At 29.7% G+C, this 25,332-nt stretch overlaps 2 protein-coding genes and 1 long non-coding RNA gene across 3 annotated transcripts; all 3 read left to right on the top strand.

Annotated features, from left to right (window-relative positions):
• Nucleotides 1-2,860: 2,860 nt before the first annotated feature.
• On the top strand, nucleotides 2,861-9,233 carry LOC115709126 (uncharacterized). The gene is given in 8 exon segments (XM_030637162.2): nucleotides 2,861-3,139; nucleotides 3,230-3,418; nucleotides 3,537-3,702; nucleotides 3,955-4,414; nucleotides 7,704-7,845; nucleotides 7,935-8,123; nucleotides 8,200-8,365; nucleotides 8,644-9,233. Coding segments are annotated over 8 exon segments (1,929 nt in total). The 5' UTR covers nucleotides 2,861-2,926; the 3' UTR covers nucleotides 9,048-9,233.
• Nucleotides 9,234-11,588: 2,355 nt separating this feature from the next.
• On the top strand, nucleotides 11,589-14,283 carry LOC115710209 (GTP-binding protein BRASSINAZOLE INSENSITIVE PALE GREEN 2, chloroplastic). The gene is made up of 4 exons (XM_061111503.1): nucleotides 11,589-11,862; nucleotides 11,955-13,298; nucleotides 13,524-13,687; nucleotides 13,784-14,283. Exons 1-4 carry the CDS (start codon nucleotides 11,760-11,762, stop codon nucleotides 14,117-14,119), a joined length of 1,947 nt encoding a protein of 648 aa, XP_060967486.1. The 5' UTR covers nucleotides 11,589-11,759; the 3' UTR covers nucleotides 14,120-14,283.
• Nucleotides 14,284-23,880: 9,597 nt separating this feature from the next.
• LOC133035578 (uncharacterized) lies at nucleotides 23,881-24,678 on the top strand. The gene is made up of 2 exons (XR_009686716.1): nucleotides 23,881-24,050; nucleotides 24,144-24,678. It is a non-coding gene; the product is annotated as an uncharacterized LOC133035578 (long non-coding RNA).
• The last annotated feature ends 654 nt before the right edge of the window (nucleotides 24,679-25,332 follow it).

Genomic DNA, 25,332 nt, shown 5'->3' with positions numbered 1-25,332 from the left:
GTCTTCATCAAAAAAGGGGATCAAGTGCTTCCAAGGAATAAAAAACACTTCATAGGTGCTAGAAGCAAAACCCAACCCCAGGTTGACACTGGGGCTAGCCCAGTGCCTAGGTTGACATTTTGTCAACATGGGCCAATTTCGATAATATTTTCTGAGAACTCTTTCACGCATATTCTCTGTTTTCAGCAAAGATATAAAATTCAACTATTTTCGGGGACCAAACGGAACTTCCAAGGGGCCAAATTTGGGACCCAACCTAGGTTGATATATTTTCAACCTGGGCCTTTTCCAATCAGATTCTCGAAAAAGTGTTCCACATGGATGTTTTCCATCATCAGAAATAATGAAGATTCAAGCAACCTCGTGTTAAAAATTATCTTCAAGTTAGTTATATTAAAAAAAAGTTGTCAAAAATTAAGCTCAGGGTCCTTTCTTTTTACCATTTTAGAAAATACAGTGTCAATTTTGTCATTTAATAAAATAGAGGGTTAAATTGGTAACTTTTATAAAACATAGAGTCTAAAATAGTATTTACCCATAAATTTATAATAACTACAAGGTAAAGACACTCTTGTAACAATCATAATATTAATACTAATTATAAAAGAAACTAACAAAATGAAAAGGGACAATTATCAATGATAAAATAAGTCTTAGTTAAGATGAATTGATTAAGGACTAACTAATCATTAATAAACAACTTCCTTATAAATAAAAACTATACAACTATGAATAAAAATTCAAATTATTATTTACCAACTTCCATTTGTAATGGTAGCTAAACTATGAATAAACTTAACTCTTGATTACAAAAAAATTATCTTTAGTGATAACTTTGTAGTCATAATATATTTTTTTTTGTAACTAAATATAACTTTTAATCAAGACAAAAAATTACTTATGAGTAAAACATAATATTTAAATACAAGTTGTTACTAATTTAGTTGTAGTTACAAAATGTATTGTGACTATAAACATATTTAGTCACGATAAATTGTGATTTTTGTGACTAATACTTTTAGTCACAGACTTTTTAATCATAACATAAGAATGATGATTTATAATTAGTCACAATTTTTTTTACTTTTAGTTACAAATTTTTTTGTAACTAAAAATAAATTTTTTTGTAATGACTCCTCCCATTTCTATCTTTTAAAGCTAAAATATTTTTTAATTATAGTTGGAAGACATTTTGTAATAATGGAGTAGAAAAAAATATAAACAAGAAATTAAAAAAAATTAAAGAAAAAACAAAACTATAAGTTTGTTGGGGAAAAAAATCTGTTAAATTAATTATGTATATACATTTAGTTATTTTTATATATAATTAAATTTGCTTACTACATTTTACTTTCATTTCCCTCCATTTGTATAAATTTTGAAGAGTTACTTATAAATATTAATATTTGTTTTTATTTTCATAATTATTATTTTGTTAATAATAGATAAAATAAGCAATGTTAATTTTTTTTTTTGAAAAAATGAAAATTGTAAAATACAAACTTTTATAAAAATTATAGAAATATATATGAATAGCAATTTGTAACAATTATTTATGTAACAACCTGTAACTATATTTAATGTAGTCTGTATTAAAAAGATAAATTCTATATTTACGATAATGTTTTATATATATATATATATATTTACAATTTTTTTCAATTTATTTTTTAGTATATTTTAATTTAAGATTTTGGACCTTTTTTTGTTTCTTTTTTTACAATTCCTCAAATATTAAAAATTAAAAGTTGCAAAAATCCAAATAGTTAATATAGTGGCCAAGAGTTATAAATAATTGAAAATAAAAGGTTAACATAGAAAATAATAATTAAAGGGACACACAGTAAGAAAGTGATATTCATATCAACACAGAATATTTTTAACTTAAACATATGATTAATTATGTGTGGAAGTCAACTAATCATTATTGTATTCAATAATTTAATATAAATCATTGCTTCATATATGAGTTAGAAATTGATCAGAAAATAACTTCATCTTATTGCATATTTTTTAAATTTAGAGACCAATAATTTCAACATAAGATTATAATATTAAAGATTAAAAGATATTATTAGTGTTTAATATACCACTCGAGTTATTATATTACTATTAGTTTAATTAATTATTAGAGCTCACCTATTAATTTAATAATTACGAACAATTAATTACTAACTGTTTGAAAGATATCATCTCATGATAATAATTACTCATAAGATGCTACTTTATAATAATATTTGATATTTTTACATTATAAAATATTTATTTTTACTCACAATAAAACTTGTTACTAAAAGTGAAAAATTTATAACTAATTATAAATTATTATTCCTATGTTGTGACTAAAAGTTTGTGATTAAAAGTATTAGTCAGAAAAATCACAATTTGTTGTGACTAAATGAATTTTTAATCACAGTACTTGTTGTGACTAAAATTAAATTAGTAATAATTTGTATCTAATTATTAATTAATACTATGTTTTAGTCACAAGTAATTTTTCATTATGACTAAAAGTCACATTTAGTCACAAAAAATCTATGTTATAACAGAAAAATTGTCAATAATAATATTTTTTTGTTTTAGTATTTGTACCTTATAACAATATCCAATGTTAAATGATAACAATACATAATATTAAAATAATACATAACTAGTGTTATTTTACAAGTTTGCAAGAGGATACATAGAAAGTCATATCAGTTTAGTTAGCAACATTATCTTCAATATTGTTTATAATTTTAATCATTATTATTATTATTATAAACTTTATTAGAAAGATATATTAAATGAACTACGTTCATATCTCTATATAGTTTATATGCCTATATAAGGATGTGCAAACATTGCTTCATTCATTCATACCAAGTAATATCTTTACTCATAAATACAAAGATAATTTCTAAGAAATTAGTAAACAATTTTTAAGATGATGAAAATCAACACTCATATATTAGTGTTTGGTATTCTCATTAGCTTCTTGGGGGCCTCACAAGGAAGCAAACTCACAAATAATTTCTACAAACATAGTTGCGAAGAAGCGGAGACTATTGTAAAGAAGGTCACCGAAAAACATGTGGCTAGTAATCCGGCTGTGCCCGCACGTTTGCTCAGAATGCATTTCCACGATTGTTTTGTTAGAGTAAGCCATATTCATAACACACACTTTTCTTTTAAGTGCATTGATATGAAAAAAAAAAATGTTAAGTGTATGCATTTGTTATTATTTTAGGGATGTGATGGATCGGTACTTTTGAACTCAACAAAGAAAGATGCCGAAAAGGATGCAGTTCCAAATCAAACTTTGTTGGGGTTCGATGTAATTGATGATATCAAAGCACAAGTTGAGAAGAAATGTCCAGGAGTCGTTTCATGCGCTGATATTCTCGCTTTGGCAGCAAGGGACTCTGTATCTTACTCGGTATGCTCAAATATACATAAAACAAAATTTAATATCATCTATTAAGGGTGTTTATAGTGCGGGTGATAAACAATCCTATCATCTATATTCAGTTTAACAATAATATGTATATATTCAGTTTAAGAAATCGATGTGGGAAGTGCCTACGGGTAGAAGAGATGGGAAAGTGTCGAGAAAAAACGAAGCACAACAAAACATTCCACCACCCTCCTTCAACTTCTCCCGACTCAAGCAAAACTTTGCCACCAAAGGCCTTTCTGTGCATGACCTCGTCGTATTATCAGGTGCAAAATTAAATAACTACTGAACAAATTAAGTAGCTTTATATAGGGGGATTGGTTTGATCCGAATTTTCAATTTTTTCAAACCAAACCAATATTAAAAAATTTTAAAAATTCAAAACTAAATTAATTAAAATGGATTGGTTTAGTTCAAATATAATTTATATTTTGTGATTGCAGATTATATGAACACTCTTAATTTTGTAGCATTAATTATTGTTACTAATCATAGTATTTATACATCTATGTTTAAAGGAGCACACACAATCGGTGTGGGACATTGTAGTGCATTCAACAATAGGCTCTATAACTTCACTGGAAAAGGAGACCAAGACCCTTCATTAGACAAAAACTATGCTAAACTTTTGAAAACCAAATGCCCTCCAAATGACAAAAACACAACTGTGCAAATGGACCCAGGCAGTGCTCTCAAATTCGACAGTAGTTACTACGGCGTTGTACTTAAGCATAAGGGCCTTTTTACCTCAGACGCCGCACTTGTTACCAACAAGGTTGCTCGTAACATCGTTCAAGAGTTGGTTCATCAGAATGATTTCTTTCTTGAATTTGCATTGTCCATGAAGAAGATGGGAGCTATTGAGGTCCTCACTGGCACTGCTGGTGAGATTAGGAAGAAGTGTTGGGCTGTCAATTCTTAATTAGAACATTAATTTGTATATGTGACCATGGAATATGTCTTAAGTGTTTCTCACATGTAAGTCTTTGAGTTTGTGTGTTTGTAATTTTTCTTTTATCTTTTGAAAACAAGTGGAGTGTATTTATGGCTTTAATTAATGTGGTGGATGATCATGAATTTTCAAGTTTGTTAAAGAGTTAATATCAATTATTAAAAGAAATCTTTTGTTCCCAAAATATACATTTCTGCCTCCTTACATCAAATTTGACAAATATGAATTTAGATACATATGAAAGGGTTAAATTTAAATAATTAGCTTAATTAATTATTGTATAAAATCAGTTTGGACCACAATTATAGTACTTTTGTTTGCTTATATTACAGTTGTCATATTATATTGTACTTGGGCTAGACCTACGAGTAGGTCTTGTCTTATGGCCAAGACATTGATCGACCCAACAAAAGCAATGTCATCATCTTTTGATTCTAAATTACTTACAATTGATTAGCTCTCTAATGACTATGATGGTTTCTTTTGAGGCGCCACAAATAACTTGTTAAAATTTTCTTTGCACCTCTCTCTTTTTCTCTCTCTCTCTCTCTCTCTCTTAAAATCTCAATCTCGTCTGAACAAAGTTCTCCAACTTTTAAAAATTCCAATCAACTCTCCAAATGTGAGTCAAGATGGTATATATAGTCTTAGGATCAAGATCTTAAAGTTGATGGCTTGCAAGAAACGAGATTGTTAAATTAGTTAGGAACAACTAACTTAAGCAACTCTTCTTTTAGTAAAGACTCCACGTCAGCGTAAGAACTAGGGCCTTTGGGAACATAAACAAGCTTCGAGACACGAGGGCCACGAACCTTACTGAAGACGCTTCCGGACATGATAAAAATCTGATGAAGTTGATTATCCGAACTGTCAGTCCAAGAGCAATAACTAGCTAGCTAGAACTTCTTTTTAGAGAAAAGCTATCTATCCTGAAGACTGGACCCGGAGTGGACATGAAAGTCATCCGAGAACTCCCTTTCAGATCCGACTTTCATTCTCCAAGACTCCTTCCGGGACCGCGAGAAAACTAACAAATGCGGAGACTTTTTCATTTAGAGGAACTATACCACAAATATTAAGATTGAAAACTTTAATGTGCTTCATCATCTCTTCTATCGCCTCAATCTTAGGTAAAGTGAAAGAAAGTACAGTTGTCACATCATGTTGTGCTTTTGAGCTAGACCTACGAGTAAGTCCAGTCTTATGGCCAAGACATTGATCGACCCAACAAAAGCGATGTCATCATCTCTAATGACTCTGATGGTTTCTTTTGACGCACTACAAATAACTTGTTAAAATTTTATAAATAGTTAATGATAAATTATTTTCAAAATAAAGGAAATATACTTATTTGGCTTTTATGTTCGATGTGAATAAACGATTGACTTATATATTTTGTTAAATGATAATTCAGGCTTTGTATTTTGCAACGAATTGATATCTTAATCTTTTATTCAATTAAACAAATTTTTAACTAATTGATATCACGATTGCTCAATTTTTCAACAATCATAACTAATTATAAATTAGGCGGATCACACATTCACGCTAAAAAAAACAAATTATGTAATTTTTTTTTAGAAAAATAATAATTACATATTTTCCTGATGAAATGGCACGAAGACTATGAAATTATGAATGATGTGTAGGCTCTTATGTTTCTTAGAGATATATATTAAGAAAAGATTAAATAAATTAATTAAATTGTTTTGAAATTGCTGTATTTTCATTTTGTAAAGGGTTGCATTCATCTAACAGCTTTGAGAAAATTTAATAGTGTTACACACATACAAATAATGAAATTATTTGGATCATTACCATATATTTTATTGTAACAACCACATAATGACACTATATTATGATAGCAATCCTTATGGTATCTAAGTAATTATAAAAGACACTACTTCAAACAAAAAACACAATTAACAATCTTAATTATTTATTAACTCTAAATAAAAATTCAATGTAATTACCAACTTCCATTTTGTAATGCTATTGCTATATATATAAACAAATTTAATTATTTGTTGCTAACTAATATTGTTAGATGACATTGACAGTCTCACACTGTCCCCATTTTTAGTTAAATTGTTCCATTTTAATTTTATTACCAAACTATTTTATTATTTTCTTTAACAATTATTTTTCTGTCGGACAAACTTTAAAAAGTAAAAAAAAAAAATACAATATAGAATAAGTCAATAAAAATTATTGTAAAAATTATGTTAAACTAATTTACTGAGTTAATATAAAATTATAACTAACGTAAGGGAGAATTATCCTAAAAAAATAGATAATATATCTTTAAAAACTCTAAATAATCAAAAACTTGAAACAAATTTAGTTACAATTGCACAACTTCGTCACTCTTAAAAAAGAGCAAGCTCGTACAACCGAGGCAATGCACAAGTGAGACATTGCCTCGTCTATAATATTACACACGGTGATGTGTTAGTATTTTATAATATAGTGTGTTTTGATTTAAATAAACATGATTAGTTAAAAAAAATTATCATGTTATTAACTTAATTATTACTATAATATTGTAAAATACATATTTTGAATGAATATAATATTACTTTTTATATTTTATTTTTATATAATTAACGGATTTTAATTGTAACAACTATATTAAATGGTCATTTTCAATTATAAATATATATAGGTGAATTTGATTCTAAGAAATAGTTAATATAGAAAATAATTAAAGAGAGGCATTGTATTTAAGAATCATACAATTTATGTATAAAGAATATTTTGACTGGACAACAAATCATATTACCAAATATATGATTAATTTTGTTACAAGTCAACTTTATAATAATAAACAATTGCTTCGGTTACAAATATTAAAAAACTCTTCTATGCATGTTATTACAAATCATCAATTAATTAATGGTCAATTTTAAAATTGTTAGCATGTATAAGATAATCACAATTCACAACCCATTAGTAACTAAAATATATATTACATTACATAATTCAATATAAATATTTGTCAAGCTAGCAAAAGTACACAGAAAGTCATATCAGTTTAGTTAGCAACATTATCTTAAATATTGTTTATAATTTTGATCAATATTATTATTAAAAAGTGAACCACACCTTCATATAATTTCTATGCCTATATAAGAATGAGCCATGTTCATGTTCATTCATACCAAGTACTATCAAACATTACAAAGTAATCTTTGCTCATAAATACAAAGATAGTTCTTATATAAATTAATAGACAAATATTATGATGATGAAAATCAACACTCTTATCTTGGTGTTTGTTGTTCTAATTGGCCTCTTGGGGGCCTCTAAAGGAAGTAAACTCACACCGAATTTTTACAAACATAGTTGTGAAGAAGCCGAAACTATTGTAAAGAAGGCCACCGAAAAACATGTGGCTAGTAATCCGGCTGTGCCTGCACGCTTGCTCAGAATGCATTTTCACGATTGTTTTGTTAGAGTAAGTCATTTTCATAACACGCACTTTTCTTTTAAGTGCATTGATATGAAAAAAAAATGTTAAAGTGTATGCATGTGTTATTCTTTTAGGGATGTGATGGATCGGTACTTTTGAACTCAACAAAGAAAGATGCCGAAAAGGATGCAGTTCCAAATCAAACGTTGTTGGGGTTCGATGTAATTGATGATATCAAAGCACAAGTTGAGAAAAAATGTCCAGGAGTCGTTTCATGCGCTGATATTCTCGCTTTGGCAGCAAGGGACTCTGTATCCTACTCGGTATGCTCAAATTTACATATAACAAAATTTAATGTCATCTATATTCAGTTTAATAGTAATACGTGTATATATTCAGTTTAAGAAATCGATGTGGGAAGTGCCTACTGGTAGAAGAGATGGGAAAGTGTCGAGAAAGAACGAAGCACAACAAAACATTCCACCACCCTCCTTCAACTTCTCCCGACTCAAGCAAAACTTTGCCACCAAAGGTCTTTCTGTGTATGACCTCGTCGTATTATCAGGTGCAAAATTAAATAATTACTGAACAAAATAAGTAGCACTACTACAACTACTTTTAGTGACAATTTTTTAGTCACAACATAAATTTTTTGTAACTAAATGTGACTTTTAGTCACAACAAAAAGTTACTTGTGACTAAAACATAATATTTAGACACAAGTTGTCACTAATTTAGTTTTAATCACAAATTTTATTGTGACTAAAAATAAGATTTTTTGCAGTATAATTTTATAGCGTTAATTGTTATCACTAATCATAGTATTTATATATATGTTTAAAGGAGCACACACAATCGGTGTGGGACATTGTAGTGCATTCAACAACAGGCTCTATAACTTCACTGGAAAAGGAGACCAAGACCCTTCATTAGACAAAAACTATGCTAAGCTTTTGAAAACCAAATGCCCTCCAAATGACAAAAACACAACAGTGCAAATGGACCCAGGCAGTGCTCTCAAATTCGACAGTAGTTACTACGGCGTTGTACTTAAGCATAAGGGCCTTTTCACCTCAGACGCCGCACTTGTTACCAACAAGGTTGCTCGTAACACCGTTCAAGAGTTGGTTCATCAGAATGATTTCTTTCTTGAATTTGCATTGTCCATGAAGAAGATGGGAGCCATTGAGGTCCTCACTGGCACTGCTGGTGAGATCAGGAAGAAGTGTTGGGCTGTCAATTCTTAGAATGGTGATATGTATATGTTTGAACTTGAAAGTCTTAAGTTTATCTTTGATTTGTGAAATGATCTTTGAGTGTTTGTGTGTTGTTTTCATTTCATCTTTTGAATAAATTGTAGTAAGTATTCATGATTTTAGTTGATGTGGTGATAAGAATAAAAAGTCAATATTAATAGAGATTTTATTTCCAAATTACACTTTTTTTTTTAGCTATTTACTCAATAAATTAATGGTAGTGTTGGTTTTTAATTTTCAATATTACTTATTAAATTGATTTTATATTAATTAACACACACTATTAGTGCTTAAGACTATTTAGAGGTACCGTTTTGTAAATAGTTAATGATATTCTATTAAAGTTATTAATTTAAATTATATAGAATTCAATACTTAATTGCATCAATATATAACGAGAAGATAATGTATTATTTCTCTTGATTTTACTACTTGGCCAATTTCTTTTTTGGATTAGAAAAGTTGGATAAGAAAGTTAGTGAAGGGTTTGCATAATAAAATTTTTGCTGCTATCATGGCTGTTGTTGTCTACTATTTTATTCAAGATGTTTGTGTGTTTGAATGTCTTTAATTAATTAATCAAACATGATATTAAGACTAGATTTAGGAGTTTTAGTAAGAGAAAGTTGACCCCTAATTATAGTTAAACTCCTTGTTGAGCTTTGTTTGTAATTTGGCTTGATTTAATGTTCTCTTTTCATCAAATAATAATAATAATATTTATATACGTACATATATTTTTTTTGAAAACTTGCAAAAAAAAAATTAGAATTTAAATTAACTTTTATAAAAATATTGTTTCACAAATTTTTTTCAAATACACTGTATTTTTATAAAATAATAGTAGAACATAAAACAGAACAACTAAAAATAACCGTTAAACAACATTGAAAATTTAGCACACTACACAATATTTTTTTAGAAAAAATACAGTATTTTTGAAAAGATTCTGCCCCACAATATAAAAGTTAAAAATTTCAGTGTAATTATTCATATTTTTTTTGGTTAACGTTATAATTATATATCAAGAATTTACATATGCATCTCAATATTAAAAAAAATCAACTTATATGTTTAGGTATTTATGAAAATAAATAGGGAAATTTACACCCACTACTGTTTTTTCCCAATTTATTACTTTTATACTGTTGTACGGCAAATACAACATTTTTACTGTTGTTTTTTTTTTTTTTTTTTGGCGGTTCTTTGCCTTTAAAACTTTAGCTTATTTATTTATTTTTTTTTATTTTAAGTGATAAAAAAATGATGTGACTGGGAATTGTCACATCATTGGCGGCTTTTTTTTTTTTTTTTCTTTTCTTTTAATTCAATTTAATCATCATATCAATACAATTACTCTCTTTCACACCACGTTTTTATACCTACTATCCCATTTAATTATTCATCTTCTTCTTCTTATGTTCTTCTTCTTCTTCTTCTTCTTCTTTTTTTTTTTTAAAAAAAAACACATCCAGTTTTTGTCTTAGGGTCAAATTTTTTGTGGTTATTCTCTCTTCTTATGTGTTTACCAATCTCTCTTCTCCATTATTCTCTCTTACTATTCATCATCTTCTTCATTTTTTTCACTCTCTACTTCCTCAAGTTCTCTCTATTTCTCTCCATCAACATATAACTTTTTTATTTTTTTTTCATGTTCAGTTCTTCTTCTTCATCTTCTTTTCTTTTCTTCTTTTTTTTTTTTTTAATTTTTTGAAGTTCTTAGTTACGTTTTTTTTAAAATATAAGAGTTAGTGTGGTTTTTTTTGTTCTAATTTTCCAGATCTTTCTTGCAAATATAGTGCATTTAGTATTGAGGATGTGCACAACATAGTTAATTTTTGATCATTTTTTTCTTTTATTGTTTTATTTGTTTTAGTATTGTTTTAGTATTGTTTTACTGTTGTTTTTCATGATCAATATATTTGACGAGCTCACTCACAAGAGAGTTTTGAGGTGTGTGTTTCTTTTATATTTTTCTAAGTAGTTATATTTTGCTTCATTTGTTTTTGTGTTGTTTCAGTGTTGTTTTAGTAGTTTTTTTTTTATAATTTTCTAGGTATAGACTTGCAAATATAGTTGATTTTGCATCTGGTGTGGAGGTTGTGCAGCAGATTGTTTGTTTTTTTTTAATCATTTTTTTCTTTTGTTTTGTTTGATTGTTTTAGTGTTGTTTTACTGTTGTTTTGCTATGATTATTTATTGACGTCGATTTTACTGCTTTTGTTTATTCTTGTCGGAATTAATGGTTATTTTCCGGTGTCCTGGTGTTGTTGTGGTGGTTATGTCTGTGATTGTCAAAGATGGAGGCCTCATACTTTTGTTTTGTTGTTGACAGTATAAAAGAAAAAAAAAAGGGGAGGACAGTATAAATGTTAATTCTGCCGTGTGGCAGTAAAATTGAAAACAATTACCCCAAATGCAGTATTTTTGTAAAATGCCCAATAAATATAACACAAAGCCCAAGCCCAAGCCCAAGTCGAAGCCCAACTCTCTTCCACGCTCTCTCGTCTCCATTTTCATTAATCCATTTCCATCTTTCTCCCATTAATGTCTGATTCAAAAAATATTCATAAAGATATGTTCTTTCTGAAAAGTTCTTCAATTCCATCACTAAATACTTCAGTGAGATGATAATCCTTGCAAAACCAAGCACAATAAGAAAACCCCAAAATAGTTCACTGTAAAAATCCCAAAATAGAATCAATGGCAGTTTTCTTATCTGCAACAGCCACCAAATTGAGCTTCAAATTTTCCAACAATGGCGGCAAAAGAGAAAACCCACCATCAATTTCCCCTTCTTCAACAGGTAACTAATTAATTCCACTATTCATTTTCCATTATCCTTTTAAAGTTTTGAACTTTACAGTAGTTATTGTTATTTGTTATTTATTTTATCAGGAATTAGTTTTGGCAAAAACAAGCTTAATAATAAGAAGTCATTAGTTGTTAGTTGTGGTGTTAAAATCCAAGAAAGTGAGAAAATTGATGGGAAAATTAGACAAAGGAAAGGTGGTGGGAGTAGGGTTTTGAGTGAGGGTAGAGATGAGGATGAGAGCTATGCTCCTATTTGTCCTGGTTGTGGGGTTTTTATGCAAGATAAGGACTCAAATCTTCCTGGTTTTTTTCAAAAAAAGGAGGTAGTTAAATCAGAAATTGAGGATGTTGAGGGTGAACTTGAGGTGTTTGATGAAATTGAAGAAGATTATGATGATGAAGAAGAAGAGTTTTTGGATGAAATTGAGGGAAGTGATGTTGAAGAAAGTGAATTGGGTAGTGAGGATGATGAGCTTGATTGGGATTCTGATGAATGGGAAGCTAAGTTATTGGGTGAGGAGGAAGAAGGTAATTCATTGGATTTGGATGGATTTACTCCACCAGGGGTTGGTTATGGTAACATTACTGAGGATTTTTTGAAGAAGTTGAAGAAGGAGAAGATATCGAAATCGGAGAAGAAGAGGAAAGTTAGGGAAGAAGCTATTAAGGAGAAAGAGGAGGTTACAGTTTGTGCTAGATGTCATTCTTTGAGAAATTATGGGCAGGTGAAGAATCAAGCAGTTGAGAACTTAATACCCGATTTTGATTTCGATAGGTTGATTTCTACCAGGTTGGTGAAACCATCTGGGAATTCTAATTCCACAGTTGTTGTTATGGTTGTTGATTGTGTTGATTTTGATGGTTCATTCCCAAAACGAGCGGCTAAATCGCTGTTTAAGGCTTTAGAAGGGAACAAAGATGATCCAAAGCTTAAAAAAAGGTTACCAAAGCTTGTTCTTGTTGCTACAAAGGTTGATCTTTTACCATCACAAATTTCGCCTACTAGGTTAGATAGATGGGTTAGGCATCGTGCTCGGGCTGCAGGGGCGCCTAAACTAAGCGGGGTTTATTTGGTTAGCTCTCGTAAGGATTTGGGAGTGAGGAATTTGCTTTCCTTCATCAAAGAGTTAGCCGGTCCTCGAGGGAATGTATGGGTTATTGGGGCTCAGAATGCTGGCAAATCTACTTTAATAAACGCGCTTGCAAAGAAAGAAAGTGCAAAAGTTAAAAAGCTAACAGAAGCTCCTGTTCCCGGGACAACTCTCGGGATCATAAGAATAGGAGGGATTTTGCCTGCCAAGGCGAAATTGTTTGATACTCCGGGACTTCTACATCCTTATTTGGTGTCCATGAGATTGAATAGGGAGGAGCAGAAAATGGTTGAGATTCGGAAGGAGCTAAAAGCTCGAACTTACAGAATGAAGGCAAGTTGTTCAATACCCTCTTTGCTTTTTAATCATTTCATGAATAGTTTGTTAACATAGTTTGTTACCTGAAACTCCTTTCAATAACAAACATGTTCTATCTCATCAAATTTCGGACACTAAGGTCGCATTTGGTTTGGTGTAATGGAATGGTTATAGTAATGGTGATTATATTGTAAAGAGATTAGAGTGTTTTTAAATTCAAACATGTTTTTGTATGTTCAGGCAGGGCAAACCATACATGTTGGTGGTTTAATGAGACTTGACCTTGTTGAAGCCAATGTACAAACAATTTATGTAACCATTTGGGCATCACCAAATGTGTCTTTGCACATGGGAAAGACCGAAAATGCTGAAGAAACTTGGAATAAACACCTTGGCATTAGGCTCCAGGTAAAAATTCCGAAATGAAAAGAAGTACTTGTGTTGTGTGCTTAATTTGGTTTAACATAGAGTCAAATTTCTTAGTCATATATTTGTTGGTTGCAGCCTCCTATTGGCGCTGAGCGTGCAACCGAGATAGGCAGCTTGGAAGGGAGAGACCTTAAAGTTTCTGGAACAAGTTGGGACACAAACAGCCTCGATGTATCGCTGGCCGGGCTAGGTTGGTTGTCTTTGGGTCTCAAAGGTGAAGCAACCTTGAAACTATGGACATTCGATGGCATCGAAATAACTCAAAGAGAGCCGTTAGTTCTTGACCGAGCACGGTTCCTTGAAAGACCCGGTTTTTGGCTTCCTAAGGCTATTTCCGAGGCGATCGGTTATCAATCTAAGCTTGAAGCTCAACAGAAAAAGCTTCAAGAGGAAATGTTGTCCAACACTTGAAACCATTACTTTATAATATAAAGTTTTCTTCATACACAGTGAAAGACACTTCCCAAGATCAACTTCATACCAAGTTTAGGTGTTTCAACAGTTATTTAATTTCATAATATTTGATTGTAAATTTTGACTATTTTAGTATTTAAAAATTGATTAATTTGTGGTAATTGCATATAAATTCATATTATCTTTTTTCTCGTAATTAGTAATTACACTAAAAATTAACATTGTTCAATAATTAATATTTAAAAAATAGAATAGTTATCAATTAGTAATTACAGAGTATAATTAGAATCTTTAAATACCATCAAACAAACACAAATTAAGTAATTATTTTAAATATATAAAACTCCACTAAACAAAATTATTGATAACATACATTCTTAAATTGATTTATGATTATACTAAGTATTAAAATAACAATAAAACATACTCTAAATTAAAGATAGTAAGGAAAAAAAAACTAAATTATATAAAGAAATTGTTCGAATTATTCTCCTATTTTATACATTTAAGTAATTTCGAGGTCTAACATTAACATTATTATTGTTGTTATCTTCACTACTTAAGTAGGGTATTTTAACTCCATTCTTCTCCAATTCGATCCGAATCATTATAGCTGAAACCCATAACACAATCCATGCGATTATTACGAGCATAGAATAATATTTTACATCAGTTATCTCTACTCCAATCCTCCACAATGCTTCACATATTATTGTTAATAAAAATACTGAACAACAATAATACATGGTGAAATACCGAAAAAATCTTAACCAATAATTATCCAGACGAGTATTGGAATTGTTCCTTTCTCCAATAAATACTTTGGTGATGAAATTCCTCAACTTATCGAAATTGGATCTTTGGAATAAATCAAACATAATTCCTAAATTAGAGATGAAACAAATAATTAGAATATGTGAAAAAAGAATGGTATAAAATAAAGATTAAAATAAAATTTTTATTTTACCTGTTAGTGCATTCAACTTATTGAAAAAACTTCTAACTAAAATCTTCATATCTAATCTCTGAAAAAAAAGAAAAAAAAATAATTGATGGAAAATTTGAATCAATTGTTTTTATTCCAAAGTGAAGTGAGTTGTAATGTTAGACTTGGGGGTTGTTGGATTAAGTTTTGGGTAGATGAGGAGGTTCGGTGGTGGAGTTTTAATTTGGTTTATTCGGGTTAATTGGGCGGTTTAGAATAATTTGTAAACCACCCAATATATTTATTGGGCGGTTTAGATTCCATTGTATTATTTCAGGTTGTATTTTTTATCGGTTTATTCGGTTTGGTTTGGGCGGTTTATTCAAGTTGAGTGGTTTGTAAATTTTGTTGAACACCCCTAATTCCTACCATTTGTTCCAAGACACAAGAACTAGTAAAATTTAGTTACACCAAATCAAGTCCAAATTTGTTAATTGTAGTTATTATTATATGAGTTAGGACACAAGTAGATAACTTGGTATATGATATTGAAACTAGTTAGTGTGTGAGAATAAGTAAAATAAAGTATATAATTATTATTTTATTATTTTAAAAAATAATGGCTTAAGGATGACATAAAATTCCTCTCTATCTAAAATAGAAACTCTTTCTATAAGAAAGCTTTCTAGTCCCACATTGTTTAGATTCAAAGAAACTATTTTTCTTCTCTTTTATATATTTAACACTCACTTATATAAGAGTTTATAAAATAATATAAACCAAATTAAAATAATTACCAAATAAATTCAAAGCTAAATGAAATTATTACGAGCATCAAATAATACTTTACTCTCCTTTCTCCTCCAATAAACACTTATGAAATTGTGTAATATATGGCATTATTCTCCTCCAATAAACACTTATGAAATTGTGTAATATATGGCATTAGGCTCGAGGTAAAAATTCCGAAATGAAAGAAGTACTTGTGTTGTGTGCTTAATTTGGTTTAAGATAGAGTCAAATTGTTTAGTTCTATTTGTTGGTTGCAGCCTCCTATTGGCGCTGAGCGTGCAACCGAGATAGGCAGCTTGGAAGGCAGAGACCTTAAAGAATCTGGAACAAGTTGGGGCACAAACAGCCTCGATGTATCGCTGGCCGGGCTAGGTTGGTTGTCTTTGGGTCTCAAAGGTGAAGCAACCTTGAAACTGTGGACATTCGATGGCATCGAAATAACTCAAAGAGAGCCGTTAGTTCTTGACCGAGCACGGTTCCTTGAAAGACCTGGTTTTTGGCTTCCTAAGGCTATTTCCGAGGCGATCGGTTATCAATCTAAGCTTGAAGCTCAACAGAAAAAACTTCAAGAGGAAATGCTGTCCAACACTTGAAACCATCACTTTATAATATAAAGTTTTCTTCATACACAGTGAAAGACACTTCCCAAGATCAACTTCATACCAATTTTAGGTGTTTCAACAGTTATTTAATTTCATTTTTAATGCTTAAAAAAATACCTTTTAACAAAATTTAGACTCATAATTAATTTATACAATTTAATGCTATTGTTTTCAATTTTTACCTAAAAGGCCCCCCTTTCATTTTCCTTCTCTCTTTGTCTCTTTCTCTTCCTCACTCTCTTTCCCTCAAACTCAGGCAGACCACCAACCACCACCACTGAACCTCTTCTCCTCCACCACCGAACCTCCTCATCTACCCAAAACTTAATCCAACAACCCCCAAATCTCACCTACCCAAATCTTTTTCTCTTCCTCCTCCTCGACTTCTCTCAACCACCATCGCCATTCACCACCGCCCACTTAACCCTCCCCTAATCAGAAGCTCATTGAATTCGTATTTGTTTGAGACATTAGATGGTGGTGGAGGGTATGATTTTCTGGCCAAAATGGAATTATCGATAGGTTATCAATTTGACTCTATCTTAAACCAAATTAAGCACACAACACAAGTACTTCTTTCATTTCAGAATTTTTACCTGGAGCCTAATGCCATATATTACACAATTTCATAAGTGTTTATTGGAGGAGAATAATGCCATATATTACACAATTTCATAAGTGTTTATTGGAGGAGAAAGGAGAGTAAAGTATTATTTGATGCTCGTAATAATTTCATTTAGCTTTGAATTTATTTGGTAATTATTTTAATTTGGTTTATATTATTTTATAAACTCTTATATAAGTGAGTGTTAAATATATAAAAGAGAAGAAAAATAGTTTCTTTGAATCTAAACAATGTGGGACTAGAAAGCTTTCTTATAGAAAGAGTTTCTATTTTAGATAGAGAGGAATTTTATGTCATCCTTAAGCCATTATTTTTTAAAATAATAAAATAATAATTATATACTTTATTTTACTTATTCTCACACACTAACTAGTTTCAATATCATATACCAAGTTATCTACTTGTGTCCTAACTCATATAATAATAACTACAATTAACAAATTTGGACTTGATTTGGTGTAACTAAATTTTACTAGTTCTTGTGTCTTGGAACAAATGGTAGGAATTTGGGGTGTTCAACAAAATTTACAAACCACTCAACTTGAATAAACCGCCCAAACCAAACCGAATAAACCGATAAAAAATACAACCTGAAATAATACAATGGAATCTAAACCGCCCAATAAATATATTGGGTGGTTTACAAATTATTCTAAACCGCCCAATTAACCCGAATAAACCAAATTAAAACTCCACCACCGAACCTCCTCATCTACCCAAAACTTAATCCAACAACCCCCAAATCTTCACTTTGGAATAAAAACAATTGATTCAAGTAGGGTTATATAAATGCCCAGCAAATCTTCGATTTCATTACTCACATTACAACTCACTTCACTTTGGAATAAAAACAATTGATTCAAATTTTCCATCAATTATTTTTTTTTCTTTTTTTTCAGAGATTAGATATGAAGATTTTAGTTATAAGTTTTTTCAATAAGTTGAATGCACTAACAGGTAAAATAAAAATTTAGACTCATAATTAATTTATACAATTTAATGCTATTGTTTTCAATTTTTACCTAAAAGGCCCCCCTTTCATTTTCCTTCTCTCTTTGTCTCTTTCTCTTCCTCACTCTCTTTCCCTCAAACTCAGGCAGACCACCAACCACCACCACTGAACCTCTTCTCCTCCACCACCGAACCTCCTCATCTACCCAAAACTTAATCCAACAACCCCCAAATCTCACCTACCCAAATCTTTTTCTCTTCCTCCTCCTCGACTTCTCTCAACCACCATCGCCATTCACCACCGCCCACTTAACCCTCCCCTAATCAGAAGCTCATTGAATTCGTATTTGTTTGAGACATTAGATGGTGGTGGAGGGTATGATTTTCTGGCCAAAATGGAATTATCGATAGGTTATCGATACTTTGTCGATAGTTTATCGATGGTTTTGTCTGCGCACTGCTTTTTTTGTGTGCAAACAGAAATCATCGATAACCCATCGATAACCTATCGACAACTTATCGAAAAATGTCATCAATATACTATCGATAACCTATCGATAAATCTCAAACCTATCGATAACCTATCGATAAATGTAATAAAAAAAATCCAATAAAAAAAATAAACACGAAGATGAAGAGGGAGACAGAGGTTCGGGGCCTCTGGGTTTTTCGATGCTTGAGTGCTATGGAGGTCCGACCAGTCTTGGGCCTCTGGGTTTCGTCTGGGTTTTTGGATAGATGAAGAGGTTCGGTGGTGGAGGAAAGGATGTTCGGTAGTGGTGGTTGGGTGGTCTTGGTGCCTGGGTCTGGTTGGTCTCGGTGGTGCGAGGAAGAAGAAGATAGAGTGAGGAAGAGAAAGAGACAGAGAGAGAGAAGGAAAATGAAAGGGAGGGTAGTTTGGGTAAAAATTGAAAATAATAGCATTTGATTGTATAAATTAATTAGGAGTCTAAATTTTGTTAGCGGGTGTTTTTTTAAGCATTAAAAATGAAATTTCCCATTAGTAATTGCACTAAAAATTAACATTGTTCAATAATTAATATTTAAAAAATAGAATAGTTTATCAATTAGTAATTACACAGTATAATCAGTATAATTACTAAGTAATTATTTTAAATATATAAAACTCCACTAAACAAAATTATTGATAACAATAACATACATTCTTAAATTGATTTATGATTATACTAAGTATTAAAATAACAATAAAACATACTCTAAATTAAAGATAGTAAGGAAAAAAAAACTAAATTATATAAAGAAATTGTTCGAATTATTCTCCTATTTTATACATTTAAGTAATTTCGAGGTCTAACATTAACATTATTATTGTTGTTATCTTCACTACTTAAGTAGGGTATTTTAACTCCATTCTTCTCCAATTCGATCCGAATCATTATAGCTGAAACCCATAACACAATCCATGCGATTATTACGAGCATAGAATAATATTTTACATCAGTTATCTCTACTCCAATCCTCCACAATGCTTCACATATTATTGTTAATAAAAATACTGAACAACAATAATACATGGTGAAATACCGAAAAAATCTTAACCAATAATTATCCAGACGAGTATTGGAATTGTTCCTTTCTCCAATAAATACTTTGGTGATGAAATTCCTCAACTTATCGAAATTGGATCTTTGGAATAAATCAAACATAATTCCTAAATTAGAGATGAAACAAATAATTAGAATATGTGAAAAAAGAATGGTATAAAATAAAGATTAAAATAAAATTTTTATTTTACCTGTTAGTGCATTCAACTTATTGAAAAAACTTCTAACTAAAATCTTCATATCTAATCTCTGAAAAAAAAGAAAAAAAAATAATTGATGGAAAATTTGAATCAATTGTTTTTATTCCAAAGTGAAGTGAGTTGTAATGTGAGTAATGAAATCGAAGATTTGCTGGGCATTTATATAACCCTACTTTAATCCTAATCCTACTAAGATTTATAGATATATATTATTTTTAATTTATTATCGTTATTCTAATTTGAGTCTAATTAGAAAATAGATTATAAATTAATTGCTAATCCGTAAGTATGTGTTTATACGATTTCAGAATTTTTCACTTTATCTTTTTTTTTTTTTTAAAAAAAAAAAAGATAATTAAATATATATTTATACGTTATATTTATGAAATATATATTTAAATTTTATATGCCTTTAATCGTAATCCTACTAAGATATACATATATATATATATATTATCTTTAATTTATTATCATTATTCTAATTTCAGTCTAATTAGAATATAGAGATTATAAATTAATTTCAGTTTACGATTTCACAATTTTTCACTTTATCTTTTATGTTTTTTTTTTTAAAAAAAAAAATTAAATAAAATAAAAATAATCAAACATATATTTATATGTTATATCTATAAAATATGTATTTAAATTTTATGAAATTTGCGGGTAAATATTTAAAATTTAATTCTTAAGTAATTTATTTTTATATTTTATTTTAAACTATTATTTAATAATTTAAAAATTAATTTTAAATCATAAGGTTTTTTTAAAAAAATAATAATATTTTTTTCTTTTACTCTCTTTGTCTATGGCCTATGGTGACTCGAATGGAGTTGTTTGTTATTTCAGCAACAATTAAAAAAAAACAGAGTAAAGAGTAGCCATATTGAAGCTCTAAAATTAGGTTTGATTTTCTTTTGGGTATTCCTTTTTGAGATAATTGTTTTGTGAATTTTTTTGGTTGATCATGCTTTAATTAAATAAAATAAAAACACTTGTTGATAACTATCCCATAAATGATGATGACCAAACTAAATCATATATAAAATAAAATTATTTGCAGAAGATTATTTCGACCTTGTAAAAGATTTTGTGAAACAAAAATTTGTTGGGACAATAAATTAAATAATTTGTAGGTTCTTTTTCTCAAATTTAAAATGTTGTTCATTATTTCTTCTGTTGAATCTGATGACATTGATAAAGTGAAGAAGAGGATTGTTGAGATTCATCGGAATAATGAAGGGATACAAAATTAGTGTTTCTTTTTCTTTTCTTTTTTTTTTTTTTGTATTATTTTTAATTTTTTTAAATAAAAAACATTTACTTTTTATTTTTAATCTTTAGATGATTGTTTAAAATAAAAAGAATAAATAAATCCAGTAGGATCAACCACAACGTTCCACGTGCGTACTGACCTGACACTTAACAGTTAGACACTTATGGAAGCTATAGGACCCTAACCGAAGGTATTTTTATCGCTAAAAAAATGAGAGATATTTAACTGCAACTCAGAGTTAAACTTAAGTATTCGTACCGTAAATTACTCTTAAATTTTTATATGCATTTTATTATGTCTATCTTTGAATAAATAAAGTTTTTTTGGATCGAAATCTACATTTATGATCTATCTTATTGTGATTCATCACTTGTAAAAAAAAGAAAAAGAAAGAAATTTGCGGCAAAAAGTCTTAAAAATATCACTTTGATATAGATTAGTTTTCAATCTTCAAAAATAACAGTAATAGTACTAGTTACTTTTCTTTTGTAAATACGTTAGTATTTAATTTAACAGTTCTATTAAGTGCTAACAAGAATATCACGTGTCAAAGATTTATTAGTCCACATCGTGATCTTCGGCCCTTGTCTGTTGTAGCCACATCGTCGAAGCCTCACCCTCCCACTCTTTTCATAAGATCATTCCAATGCATTCTAATCAACCCATGAATTGTTTCTTAATTTACAGAGAAAAATAGGAGTTGGTTACTTCACTCATCGATGATCAGCAAAGGTGTTAGGGCTTTAATTTAATGGGTTCGAAAGAAGGAGATGAAATTAGGAAGACAATTGTGGAAATTAGTGTTGTAGTGAAACGATCTATCTTTGAAGGAGGAGATTGTCGTTTGGAGATGATGAGATGATGTAAAACTATAAAATCAACTACAAATTAATCCTTGTAATTGAGTTAGAATATAAAATAGTGTAATTACATATTTTATATTTAATAAGAATGTTTTTTTAAAAAAAAAAATAAATAATAAAAATAAAAATATAGGAATAACAATTTAGGCTTATGTTTGATAGGAAGGAGGAAGAGTAGGATAGATGAAGAGTATAGAAAGAATGACGAGTAAGAGGGATGGAGATGATGTTTGTTCTCCTTCATGTTGTTTGGTATTAAGTATATGTAGAAGAATGAAGAGTAAAATAAATATTAAAATGGTTGTTTTATTATTTTTAATTCAATTATATATTTTTTTTTTCAATTGTAGAAAATATATTTTATATAATTTTTGTCTTTTTCTTGAATTTTCTCATATTAGAAGGGATTAAAAATTGTGTATTTAGAGGGAGACTCTCTCCTTCCATCTCTCCTCTTCCTCTTGTCGAACAAAAGAATTCTTCAATACCTTTATCCCTCCCCCTCCTTCCTTTTCTCTCCTTTACCAAACATAATGTTAGGTAACCAATTACCTTCCGCTTACCTCTTTAAATTATGTAATTAAAGATTTATTTATTTATTTTAGTAATTTTTATTATTTAATTTTAATTTTTAATTAAAATTATAATGTGGACTAATAAATTTTTGACATGTGGCATTCTTGTCAGCACTTAACAGAGTTGTTAAATTGGGTTCTGACAGACATAGGAGACTATTATTACCACTATTTCTGGATGTTGGAGACTAATCTGCATCAAAGTGATATTTTTAGGGATTTTTACCGTAAATCCCTCCTAAAAAAAGAATTTATTAGTTTTATTAGTTGATATTTAATTTCTTTTCCCATTCTATTTTTCAACAAATTAAGTTTCCTTTCTAGTTCCTACTAGGGATGTACGTCGGTCGGTTTAGTCGGGTTATAGCATATTTTTATCAACCTAATATAAACATCGGGTTGCAAATATTTAATCGTAACCCGCGCAATCAAAAATTAGAGAAAGTTCAACCCGCCCAATGAATTCATCAATTTGGTCGGGTTAACCCGTCCAAACCGTTCTTCACTTTTTTTTATATAATTATCATTGTTAGTTTTTACTATTCAAATAATTAGATTTTTAAAAAAATAAAAATATATTATTTATATTTCAAGTTAAAAAATACTATAGTTTAAATTAATTTTAAGAACCTTAATATAAGATAAATATAATTGAGTAAACATAAAATAATTGAATAAAATAATTAGAAAAAGTAATAAAATATGGTAGAGATTTTAAACTTTAACTTCAATATCCAAATACAATAAAAATTATTAACTATAAAGTCTAAGTTTTAAGTTAAATACTAAAATGTCTAAACTTTAAATACAAAATAGTTTAACTAATAAATGAAATTTATGTGATATAATATATACACTTCTATAAAAAAAAATATATTAATCGGTTTAATTTGGTTTATTCGGGTTAATTGGGCGGTTTAGAATAATTTGTAAACCACCCAATATATTTATTGGGCGGTTTAGATTTCCATTGTATTATTTCAGGTTGTATTTTTTATCGGTTTATTCGGTTTGGTTTGGGCGGTTTATTCAAGTTGAGTGGTTTGTAAATTTTGTTGAACACCCCTAATTCCTACCATTTGTTCCAAGACACAAGAACTAGTAAAATTTAGTTACACCAAATCAAGTCCAAATTTGTTAATTGTAGTTATTATTATATGAGTTAGGACACAAGTAGATAACTTGGTATATGATGTTGAAACTAGTTAGTGTGTGAGAATAAGTAAAATAAAGTATATAATTATTATTTTATTATTTTAAAAAATAATGGCTTAAGGATGACATAAAATTCCTCTCTATCTAAAATAGAAACTCTTTCTATAAGAAAGCTTTCTAGTCCCACATTGTTTAGATTCAAAGAAACTATTTTTCTTCTCTTTTATATATTTAACACTCACTTATATAAGAGTTTATAAAATAATATAAACCAAATCAAAATAATTACCAAATAAATTCAAAGCTAAATGAAATTATTACGAGCATCAAATAATACTTTACTCTCCTTTCTCCTCCAATAAACACTTATGAAATTGTGTAATATATGGCATTAGGCTCCACGTAAAAATTCCGAAATGAAAGAAGTACTTGTGTTCTGTGCTTAATTTGGTTTAAGATAGAGTCAAATTGTTTAGTTCTATTTGTTGGTTGCAGCCTCCTATTGGCGCTGAGCGTGCAACCGAGATAGGCAGCTTGGAAGGCAGAGACCTTAAAGTTTCTGGAACAAGTTGGGGCACAAACAGCCTCGATGTATCGCTGGCCGGGCTAGGTTGGTTGTCTTTGGGTCTCAAAGGTGAAGCAACCTTGAAACTGTGGACATTCGATGGCATCAAAATAACTCAAAGAGAGCCGTTAGTTCTTGACCGAGCACGGTTCCTTGAAAGACCTGGTTTTTGGCTTCCTAAGGCTATTTCCGAGGCGATCGGTTATCAATCTAAGCTTGAAGCTCAACAGAAAAATCTTCAAGAGGAAATGTTGTCCAACACTTGAAACCATCACTTTATAATATAAAGTTTTCTTCATACACAGTGAAAGACACTTCCCAAGATCAACTTCATACCAATTTTAGGTGTTTCAACAGTTATTTAATTTCATAATATTTGATTGTAAATTTTGACTATTTTAGTATTTAAAAATTGATTAATTTGTGGTAATTGCATATAAATTCATATTATCTTTTTTCTCCTAATTAGTAAGGGAAATTTCATTTTTAATGCTTAAAAAAATACCTTTTAACAAAATTTAGACTCATAATTAATTTATACAATTTAATGCTATTGTTTTCAATTTTTACCTAAAAGGCCCCCCTTTCATTTTCCTTCTCTCTTTGTCTCTTTCTCTTCCTCACTCTCTTTCCCTCAAACTCAGGCAGACCACCAACCACCACCACTGAACCTCTTCTCCTCCACCACCGAACCTCCTCATCTACCCAAAACTTAATCCAACAACCCCCAAATCTCACCTACCCAAATCTTTTTCTCTTCCTCCTCCTCGACTTCTCTCAACCACCATCGCCATTCACCACCGCCCACTTAACCCTCCCCTAATCAGAAGCTCATTGAATTCGTATTTGTTTGAGACATTAGATGGTGGTGGAGGGTATGATTTTCTGGCCAAAATGGAATTATCGATAGGTTATCGATACTTTGTCGATAGTTTATCGATGGTTTTGTCTGCGCACTGCTTTTTTTGTGTGCAAACAGAAATCATCGATAACCCATCGATAACCTATCGACAACTTATCGAAAAATGTCATCAATATACTATCGATAACCTATCGATAAATCTCATCGATAAACTATCGATAACCTATCGATAACCTATCGATAAATGTAATAAAAAA

Source organism: Cannabis sativa, chromosome 3 (genome assembly GCF_029168945.1).
Source record: "Cannabis sativa cultivar Pink pepper isolate KNU-18-1 chromosome 3, ASM2916894v1, whole genome shotgun sequence".
In the NCBI taxonomy this organism is placed as follows: domain Eukaryota; kingdom Viridiplantae; phylum Streptophyta; class Magnoliopsida; order Rosales; family Cannabaceae; genus Cannabis; species Cannabis sativa.
The sequence above is the reverse complement of the archived record's forward strand: the minus strand, read 5'-3'. Positions and strand labels throughout refer to the sequence as shown.

Coding starts and splice junctions, on each gene's coding strand:
- LOC115710209 (XM_061111503.1), top strand. CDS start 11,760: ATGGCAGTTTTCTTATCTGCAACAGCCACCAAATTGAGCTTCAAATTT. Junction 11,863..11,954: donor AATTTCCCCTTCTTCAACAG/GTAACTAATTAA, acceptor TTATTTTATCAG/GAATTAGTTTTGGCAAAAAC. Junction 13,299..13,523: donor AACTTACAGAATGAAGGCAA/GTTGTTCAATAC, acceptor ATGTTCAGGCAG/GGCAAACCATACATGTTGGT.